At 34.6% G+C, this 11,082-nt stretch overlaps 1 protein-coding gene across 1 annotated transcript; it reads right to left on the minus strand.

Moving 5' to 3' along the window:
* Positions 1–4,798: 4,798 nt before the first annotated feature.
* LOC140918660 (uncharacterized) lies at positions 4,799–5,245 on the minus strand. The gene has a single exon (XM_073363314.1). It carries the CDS (start codon positions 5,243–5,245, stop codon positions 4,799–4,801), a length of 447 nt encoding a protein of 148 aa, XP_073219415.1.
* Positions 5,246–11,082: the final 5,837 nt, after the last annotated feature.

An 11,082-nucleotide genomic window follows, 5' to 3' on the forward strand; every position in this document is an offset into this window, starting at 1 on the left:
TAAACACCTATGGGATGACATATTCACCAAACCACTACCTAAAGATAGGTTTGACTTCATCAAGAAAAACCTAAACCTTACCTTCATACCTGGAAGATGTTGTGATAACTTGAAAGTAGTTTAGTTTTACATTAGTTTTTATATTTTCTTGTACTATATTAAATTCATGTTATTCAAAAGAAAAAAAAATGAAAAGATGACAAAAAATAAAGTCTAACTTTCAAGTCTTTTTATCTTATGACGAAAGGGAGAGAAATATATTTGATAAAGTGGGAAAAAAAATTATACTTAGACTTAGGGGGAGCCATAAGTTAGGAGGAGTCAAAGAAATACAAAGAACATTTGTTATCAAAAATACAAATTTTGTCACATAATAAAGGGGGAGATTGTTGGAACCAAACTCATTTTATACTAAGAGTTTTTATGATAACAATATACTTGCTTGGAGGGTCAAGTGCTCTGTAATTCAAGGTATTTAAATTAGTGGATTAAAACCTTCTAAATGAGGGGACTAGATGTAGCCAAGTTAGTGGTGAACTAGGATAAATCTACATGTCAAATTATTTATGCTTTCATTGTTTGCTGCCTCTGAATCCGATTGCTTCTACTCTAAGTCACCAAAACCAAACTAGTTTTTTATTTATTTAAAAATTATCAAAAAGTTGTCAACTTTGGAAAACAGAATTCAACCCCCCTTCTCGTGTTTGTACCTTCAAGATGTTGTGTTTTTTGGATAATAAAAGTCAAAAGCAGAATTGTATGACTTAGAATTAGAGGCTTTGGGAAAATCACAATGTTGAATCATTAGAGTCAGTGCAAAATTAGAGATTACATATCAGAGGCAGTAGTTTGAGTGTGTTGCAACTTTTTATTAGTGAAATATGAGCTTTGAATGCATGACCTGAACAATCAAAGGCACACAAAGGCTTTAGAGGCATGCTTCAAATTTAGTATTTAGATAGTTTCCACATACACTCTTTAGTCAGTTTCAAAGTCAATCTTCAGATCCAAACTTCAGAGCCAACCATCAGAGGTAGTCTTCACAACCTTTAGAGGTACATTGCTTTCTGAGGCATATTTTTAAAGGCAATCTGATAGCGTTTCAGCAAGTGTACTGAATCATTGTAAGTAATAATAAAACGGTAGTACCGAGTGTCAAACTCAAGGATTGCGTTTTACTATTGAATTATATTTAATTACTAAAATTGAACAAAAGGTTCCCAAACTAATTGAAATAATATTTAAAATTAACAACAGTAATAAAATTGATCCTTTATAATTAGAAAAAATGTCAGGGATGAGTTTCACTTCGAATCCAACCTTGGTTTCTAATTTGATTCTATTTATTGAATTCCTTTATTGAATTATTATCGAATTCTATTTATTATTCTTGCCCTAAAGTCTTAGTGACTGAACCTTTAATTCAAAAGTAACCCTTAATTCCTTAGTAGATTTAAGATTAGAATTAAGTCTTACCGCATATGAATTCTCTTGTTAAACTATTAGCTTTGCAACTTATTTAATTGGTTTCATGACCTGCATCTATCCCTAGACTACAAATTCATGAACTTCTCATCTCAAGCATTCGTAAAGTCCAACCCCATTTCAAAATACGAATCGTAGAACATTTTAATGTTAATCAAGCAATAAAATGCATTAAGCACATAGACGAGAAAAATAATTCAATAAACTCATTGATATAAATAGAGATCAAATCAGAAAAAATAAGGGTTTTATCTTGTTACACTCATCCCTAACAAATAGGGTTTAGTTACTCATGATAGAGATAAAAAAAGATAGAGATAGGAGAAGAATTACAAGAAAGATTCATGAATGATTGTTGATAAAACTGCTCCAATGGTGTTAGAAACGGCCTTCTTTGAGTTTCTTTGTTAGGGCACAAGTCTCCCAACTTCCCAATAGTCATAAAGATCCCTAAAAAGTGAGAAACAAAATGCATCTTTAAACATTCAGCTGCGTGCCACGCGCCCCAAGCACGGGATTTGCGCTTCGGGCGCGCTTGGACAATGTCAAAAGGGTGGAAATGCGCCCCAAGCGCAGCTTTTGCGCTTCAGGCGCGTCCTGGCAATGGCAAAATTCTGGAAATGCGCCTCAGGCGCGACTGTTGCGCTTTAGGCGCACAACTTCTTATGGTTGAGCTTTTCCGCATTTTTCCCCTCTTTACTACTTGGAGTTAGGCATACATTTTCAAATTATTTTACCACGTTTTTTAATTTTCTTCACCTTTTCATTGTGGAGATTCTCAAACATTTACCAAAAAACCAAAAAGATATTATTTATCAAAGTACACAAACTGATTTTTTTTTCTTCCTTTTTTCTTTTTGTGAGAATCACCACCCCAAACTTAAAAGGTTGCTATCAATGAGCAACCCCAAACTTAGAGCTTTATCAAGACAATAATTTTTTTTTCTACCTAACTCCAAGTAAGGTGATTTAATTAAAGTTAGGTATTTGACTTGTAATGTGGCTAGTAACCGAAATAAAAGGGCAAGGCTCAAAGGGGCTAGCAACGAGTAAAATTTTCATAGGGTAGTTAGAAAAGCTCAAAGGATAAATGATTGCAAGGAGTAATCCACATTGAAGTGAGACTTCGACAACCAAGGAGTAATCCACATTGCATGCATTAGTGAAACTTATTGAATTGAGCAATGATATGAGCAAAGAAATAGAGTTTAAATTTCAAAATTCCAAACAGAAAACTTAAGACCAAATGCAAGTTGTTAATAATTCTTTATCATAGTGCATGTTTACACACAATTAGAAAGAAACAAACTCAGATAACAAAGATTGCAAAAAAATTAAAAGTTACCTCTACTTGTGAGTTGCCTCCCACGAAGCACTTCTTTAAAGTCATTAGCTTCACGTCTCAACTATTGTCAAGGTGGTATATATGACAGGAAGAACACATCATCCTTCTCACCAAGAGATACATATTTCAATTGCGGTGGCAATTGCTTGAGTTCAACCAATGGCGTATCTTTCTTTTTCTCTACATATTCATCTTTTTTCCCTTTCAACCCCTCCCATGTAGTGGGGAAACGGGGGGAGTAAGATGGTGATGCTTCTAACATGGCTAAAACCTCTTTCACCTTTGGACCTTTACTTTCTTTAACAACATCTTGGGGTAGGCATATCCCTCTTTCTAATGGCATAATGGGTCCTTGATGTTCAACTTCTTCATCGATTATCGAATTAAAAATCTCAATTTGGTTGCACCCTTCTGTTTCTTTTCAATGCTCCATGGCTTTTAAAATATTGAATGTAACTGTTTCCTCATTTACCTTAAAGGTTAAGGTGCCATCCGTCACATCAATCATAGCTCTCCCTGTTGCTAAGAATGGTCTCCCCAAGATCAAGGGGATATCATTGTCTTCCTCCATGTCTAGTACCACAAAATCCACTGGAAAAATGAACTTATCTACTTTGACTAACACATCTTCTATTGCCCCATATGGTTGATTCATTGAACAATCCGCAAACTGTAACATCAGTTGTCTGTCTTTGACTCTTCCAATGCCTAACCTTTTGTATATGGAAAGGGGCATAAGACTTACACTAGCCTCAAGATCACAAAGGGCTTTCCCAAACGTTCTATTCCCAATAGCTCAAGGAATAGAGAAGCTTCCAGGATCCTTGAGCTTAGGTGGCAACTTCCTCTGTTGAATAGCACTACACTCTTCAGTAAGCATCATTGTTTCATTACCAACTTTATTTTTGTTTAACATAATCTCCTTCATGAACTTGGCGTAAGCCGGCATCTGCTCTAGTGCTTTTGGAAAAGGAATGTTAATTTGTAATTTTTTAAAAACATCAAGAAACTTACAAAATTGTTTTTCACTTTCTTCCTTTCTTAATCTTTGAGGGAATGGAAGTCGAATTTCTAGTTTTGGCAGTGGTTCCCTTTTTTGTACGACAGGTTCTTCCTCCTTTTCAAGAGCGATGTGCTCCTCAACTGATGTCGGTGTGACCATTTCCTTCGGGTGGGTTGAAGTCAAAGTACTTCCATTCTGTTTGGCTTTAAGTGGTACTTGTTCACATACCTTGCCACTCCTCGTTATCATTGCATTAACACTATTTCATGGATTTGAGACTGTGTCACAAGGCAAATTTGTTGATGCAGAGTGATTTTTCTGAATGTCTCTTGACTCTTCAATGAAAGAACTTGTGCTTGTTACAAATTTTTCCATATGGGGCTTGATATGGTTGAGCACCTTGTTGACCTTGAGATCCACCCTGTTGATCTTTTCATGAAAAATTTGGATGATTCTCCAACCCAGATTATATGTACTAGAGTAGTGATTATTCCGCTTCCCATTGTTAGCCATAAAGTTCACCTCTTCTAGTTCTTTTATATCATCTTCATGTGGTGCTTCACAAGCTCCATTTTTATGTGCTCCCCCACAAAAGTCACAACCAGTATGTTTCAATAATTTGATATGGGCAACTTAGGGTTGTATATTTAGAGTTGTGATCCCTTTCTTTATCTCAGTGGCGATAACATCTTCTATCTATTTCGAGAGAAGCTTCCCTTGAGCCAACCCAGCATCCAGAACATTCAACTCCAATATACCACTTTTTGACCCACCACCTCTATCATACAACATCATTTGTTCATTTGATGCCATGATCTCAATAATTTTTCGTGCTTTTGATGCGGTTTTCTAATTCTAAGAACCACTTGATGTAACATCCAACATAATTCTAGTGCTAGGCTACAAACCATTACAAAATATTTGCATTTGAGCAGTGTCGTCATAAGCATGATTGGGGCATCCTGCTAGTAAACCGTTGAACCACCATTAAGTGTCACGAAGAGATTCTCCTTCTTTCTTTTTCTAATGAACACAGCAGGGGGAAAGTATTGTTCCAAGAACGTATCTTCAAGGTCATCCCATGTGGTGATGCTACCTGCAGGAAATGAATTAAGCCACTTCTTAGCATCATCTTTCAATGAAAATGGAAATAGTCTTAGCATTTTGCCTTCTTCAGAACAACCATCCACTTTCACTATTTCACATAATTCAAAGAAGTTCGTGAGGTGTCTATTGGTGTCTTCGTTATGTTTACCAGAAAAATGAATCTCCTTCAACTCTCGTAATAGAGAAGGGCTCACTTCAAACTTGTTAACTGTAACCGGTTGGTTATGGATGGCGAACCGAGCACAGTTTCTATTTTGATTCCCATAATCGCCGAGGGTACGTTCAGGTGGTGGTGGATCAGCCATTTCCAAAAATATGAAGAAATCCCCCAATTCCTCTTCTTCCACTATTAATTGTCTTTCCCTTAATCTTCTTTCTCGAACCTCTTTTCGATTTGCTTTCGCAAGTTTTTCGATTTCTGGATCAAAGAAAAGTTCAGCTGAGGACTGGCCTCGCATACAAGGTTAGACAAATTGTGAGTAATGAACAGTTAAAGAAAGATAAATAATTAAGTAAAAATTAAAGAGTTTTAAACTAGAAAAAAAAATCTGTTTTTTCTTTCTAAATTAGAAATAAAATAAAAGCAAAAATTTAATTGCAAAGCAAAAAATTTCAATTAAGTAAATAAATTAAATTCAATAGTGATATGGTAATCCTCGACAACGGTGATGACTCTTCATCATATGCATATTTTCCCACTATTTGAGTCTTATTTATCCTTAATCATTAGTTAAATTAAGGATTTATTTGATATATTTTGTTGATTTTTGTTCTTTGAGTTAATAAAATGTTTTTTATTTTATTTCAATGATTCAGTAGGAATTTTTTGTAATTTTACATTGCGTCGTGTTTTGGTGCAGTGCTGAATTTTGGTGAGAAATCAACATGACATATGTAGAGTATTTCAGCCATATATGGAGTTGTAGATGTCCAATTGTAGTCAAACCAAGTGCACCAGAACCAAATTCAGATTCCAAAGAGGAGAGAAATGCAAAATACGCCGGACAGCACATGCTGAGCGCTTGAAGCGCGTCAGACGCGCCTGGAGCGTGTCAGACGCACCTGGAGTGTGTCAGACGCGCCTGGAGCGTGTTTTCAGCCATCCAATACTGCCCAGACGCGCCTGTGCCCTAGCATAGAAACTCAAAGACGTCCGTTTCTAACATCATTGTAGCAGTTTTATCAAGAATCATTCATGAATCCTTCTTGTAATTCTTCTCTAATCTGTACCTCTTTTATCTTTGTCTTGAGTAACTAAACCCTATTTGTTAGGGATGAGTGTAATAAGATAAAACCCTTATTTTTATGATTTGATTTCTAGTTATATGAATGAGTTTATGGAATTATTTTTCTCATCTCTGTGTTTAATGCTTTTTATTCCTTGATCAACATTAAAATGTTCTACGATATATATTTTGAAACGGAAGTGGACTTTACGAATGCTTGAGATGTGAAATTCATGAATTTGTAGTCTAGACATAAGTGCATGTCATGAAACCAATTAAATTAGTTGCAAAGCAATAATTTACAAGAGAATTTATGTACGATAATGCTTAATTCTAATCTTAAATCTACTAAGGAATTAGGGGTTACTTTGGAATTAAAGGTTCTGTCACTAAGATATTAGGGCAAGAATAATAAAGAGAATTCGGTAATAATTCAATAAAGGAATTCAATAACTAGGATCAAATTAGACACCAAGGCTGGATTCGAAGTGAAACTCATCCCTGACATTTTTCTCAATTTATAAAAGATCAATTTTACTACTGTTGTCAATTTTAAATATTATTTCAATCAACTTGGGAACTTTTTGTTCAATTTTAGTAACTAAATATAATTCAATAGTAAAACACAATCCTTGAGTTCGACACGCGGTACTACCATTTTATTATTACTTGCAACGATTCAGTACACTTGCTGAAACGCTATCAAACGGCGCCAAAAACTTGATAGCGTTTCAGCAAGTTTACGGAATCGTTGTAAGTAATAATAAAACGGTAAATAAATGTTTCCAAATTGATTGGAATAATATTTAAAAGTAACAACAGTGATAAAATTGATCCTTTATAATGAGAAAAATGTCAGGGATGAGTTTCACTTCGAATTCAACCTTGGTGTCTAATTTGATCCTATTTATTGAATTCCTTTATTGAATTATTACCGAATTTTCTTTATTATCCTTGTCCTAATGTCTTAGTGACAAAACCTTTAATTCCAAAGTAACCCATAATTCCTTAGTTGATTTAAGATTAGAATTAAGCCTTACCGTACAAGAATTCTCTTGTTAAACTATTGCATTTGCAACTAATTTAATTGGTTTCATGACCTGCATCTATCCCTAGACTACAAATTCATGAATTTCTCATCTCAAGCATTCTTAAACTACACTCCCGTTTCAAAATATGAATCGTAGAACATTTTAATGTTGATCAAGCAATAAAAAAGCATAAAGCACAGAGATAAGAAAAATAATTCAATAAACTCATTCTTATAAATAGAGATCAAATCAGAAAATAAGGATTTTATCTTGTTACACTCATCCCTAACAAATAGGGTTTACTTACTCATGACAGAGATAAAAAAAAGATAGAGATTATAGAAGAATTACAAGAAAGATTCACGAATGATTCTTGATAAAGTTGCTCCAATGGTGTTTGAAACGGTTGTCTTTGAGTTTCTATAATAGGGCACAAGTCTCCCAACATCCCAATAGTCAAAAAGATCCCTATAAAGTGAAAAATGCATTTTTAAACATTCAGCAGCGTGCCACGCGCCCAGGCGCGGGATTTGCGTTCAAGGCACGTCTGGACAATGTCAAAAGGTTGGAAATGCGCCCCAGGCGCAGCTTTTGCGCTTCAGGGGTGTCATGGCAGTGGTAAAAATGCTAGAAATGCGCCTTAGGCACCGCTGTTGTGCTTCAGACGCACAACTTCTTCTAGTAGACGTTTTCTGCATTTTTCTCCTCTTTAGAATCTTAATTAGGTTCTGATGTCTTCATGAAAGTTGTAGCTATGGATCGTAGCTTTCATTTGCACTTGGTTTGACTCCATCTACAACTCCAGATATGCCTGAAATACTCCACATAGGTAATGTTGATTTCTCGCTAAAATTCAGCATTGCACTAAAACAAAGTAATAACGCAAAACTCCGAAAAATCTCTATATAACACCCCGTTTTTCAAAGCGAGGGTATATTTTTTTTTTCAAAATAAATTAAAATAAAACAGAGAAATAAATAAGGAAATACCTTTGGATAAATAATTGAGTAATTATAATTTACAAGCAGCGAAAAAGTTTCTCAAAATATATGAATCCAAAGTATTTACACAACAACAGATGATACATGGAACGCATTCAACTAAGATGTCATACTGACAATATTAGTAAAGGTACAATTTTCCAGTTCAAAATAATGTAATCATAAAAAACATTTGTTCCCTCTATGTCATTCTAATCTGATCATTCTTCAAAAAAAACTATAGCTATACACCCTGAGTGATCTCCAAGCGCCCCGTGAGATCCTCCTAACATAGCTCCAGTCAAACATTCCCATCTACATTCCCATCCGTAGGGTACGAATCGGTAGGATCGTCCTGGCTCTCATCTGAGGGCAAAGGCCAGATTTCCACAATAGTTGTAAAGGGTCACCAACCGAAATTAACAAGTAACACATAACATTTAAGTTTTTACATGCACAAAATAACATTTCAACTTATCATGCACCTTAAAAGGGTTTTCCACATGCTAAAAGTTCATATAACACATGCCAAATAACAATGAAAACAAAATAAGGTTCTCAATCCATCAAGTAATATATAACTAACCAAGACATTGATAAATCAATGAGCAATCTGTTATCTAACTCAAAATAAGAATTTCTACTAAGCCAATCGATTTCCAAATCGATTTCCTGAAGGTTTTTTAGTGAAATTTGAATTCTAGGCTTAATTTAATCGATTGGGAAATCAATTGACAGCATAGCTCAGCCCCTGACTTAATGCCAATTGATTTTCAAATCGATTTTTGTCAGTTTTGCTGAATTCCTGCATCGCCAAATCGATTGGGAAATCGATTTTATAAATATTTGAGCCCCTGTAACTTCCCAAATCGATTGGGAAATCGATTTTAATTGCTAACTAGAATTTTTTCAAGCCTATGGTAGCGTGATGCATGTTCTAGGATTTGAGCGATAAATTCATAACCCTTTCTAAACACTTGAGAGAAATTTTGGTGAGATTGTGTGAAGAGAGAGTTGAATTTGATGAATGAATGCCAATGTGTACAAATCTTGTTGTCTGTATTTTTGAAAACAACCATAGAGCATGATGAATGTTTTGCAGTAGCAAGAACTTTGAAATTTGAGTTTGATGTAATTTGAGAAATTGAATTTAAGTGTGCATTTAACAGGACCAAATATGAAATTAATTGTTGCTTGGGGACAAGCAATAGATTAAGTTTGGGGTTGTGATGACTCTTCATCATATGCATATTTTCCCACTGTTTTAGTCTTATTTATCCTCAATCATCAGTTAAATTAAGGATTTATTTGATACATTTTGTTGATTTTTGTTCTTTGAGTTAATAAAATGTTTTTTGTTTTTATTTCGTTGATTAAGTAGGAATTTGTCGTAATTTTACATTGCGTTTTGTTTTAGTGCAGTGCTGAATTTTGGTGAAAAATCAACATGACATATGTGGAGTATTTCAGCCATATCTGGAGTTGTAAATGTCCAATTAGTGTCACTCCAAGTGCTAAGGAAAGCTAAGATCCATATCTACAACTTTCATGACGACACCGGGACCAAATTCAGACGCAAAAGATGAGAAACATGCAAAATACATCAGACAGCAGATGAAATGCGTCTGGAGCGCTTGGACCGCATTTCTCAGGATTGGACTCTGCCAACGCGCGCCTGGGACGCGCGACGCGCACCGGCAACCATAAAATGCAGATTTTAACTGTTTTAGGGATCTTTTTGACTCTTGGGAACTTGGGAGACTTGTGCCCTAGCATAGAAACTCAAAGACGGCCGTATCTAACGCCATTGAAGCAGTTTTATCAAGAATCATCCATGAATCATTCTTGTAATTCTTCTTTAATCGTTATCTTTTGTATCTCAGTCATGAGTAACTAAACCCTATTTGTTAGGGATGAGTTAACCAGATGAAACCCTTATTTTTCTGATTTGATTTCTAGTTATATAAATGAGTTTAATGAATTGTTTTTCTCATCTCTGTGCTTAATGCTTTTTATTGCTTGATCAACATTAAAATGTTCTACGATTTGTATTTTGAAACGGAAGTGGACTTCGAATCCTTGTGAGATGAGAAATTCATGAATTTGTAGTCTAGGGATAGATGCAGGTCATGAAACCAATTAAATTAGTTGCAAAGCAATAATTTACAAGAGAATTTCTATACGGTAATGCTTAATTCTAATCTTAAATCCACTAAGGAATTAGGGGTTACTTTGGAATTAAAGGTTCTGTCACTAAGACATTAGGGCAAGAATAATAAAGAGAATTCGATAATAATTCAATAAAGGAATTCAGTAACTAGGATCAAATTAGACACCAAGGTTGGATTCGAAGTGAAACTCATCCCTAACATTTTTCTCAATTTATAAAGGATCAATTTTACTACTGCTGTCAATTTTAAATATTATTTCAATCAACTGGGGAACCTAATTTTATTATTGTTGTTAATTTCAAACATTATTTCAATCAACTTGGGAACCTTTTTGTTCAATTCTAGTAATCAAATATAATTCAATAGTAAAACGCAATCCTTGAGTTCGACACTCGGTATTACCGTTTTATTATTACTTGCAACGATTCAGTACACTTGCTGAAATGCAATCAAGTTTTTGGCGCCGTTGCCGGGGATTGCCAATTCACTATTGAATTAGTTTATTTACTGAATTGAAATTTTTTGCTCTGCAATAAAATTTCTTCTTTTATTTTATTTCTAATTTAAAAAAAAATTTGGTTTAAAACTCTCTTATTTTTACTTAATTATTTATCTTTCTTTAACTCTTCAGTACTCGCAATTTGTCTAACCTTGTATGCGAGGCCAGTCCTCAGCTGAACTTATCTTTGATCCAGAAATTGAAAAAACAGCGAAAGCACATAGAAAGGCAGCTC

Source organism: Cicer arietinum, chromosome 1 (genome assembly GCF_000331145.2).
Source record: "Cicer arietinum cultivar CDC Frontier isolate Library 1 chromosome 1, Cicar.CDCFrontier_v2.0, whole genome shotgun sequence".
Lineage (NCBI taxonomy): Eukaryota > Viridiplantae > Streptophyta > Magnoliopsida > Fabales > Fabaceae > Cicer > Cicer arietinum.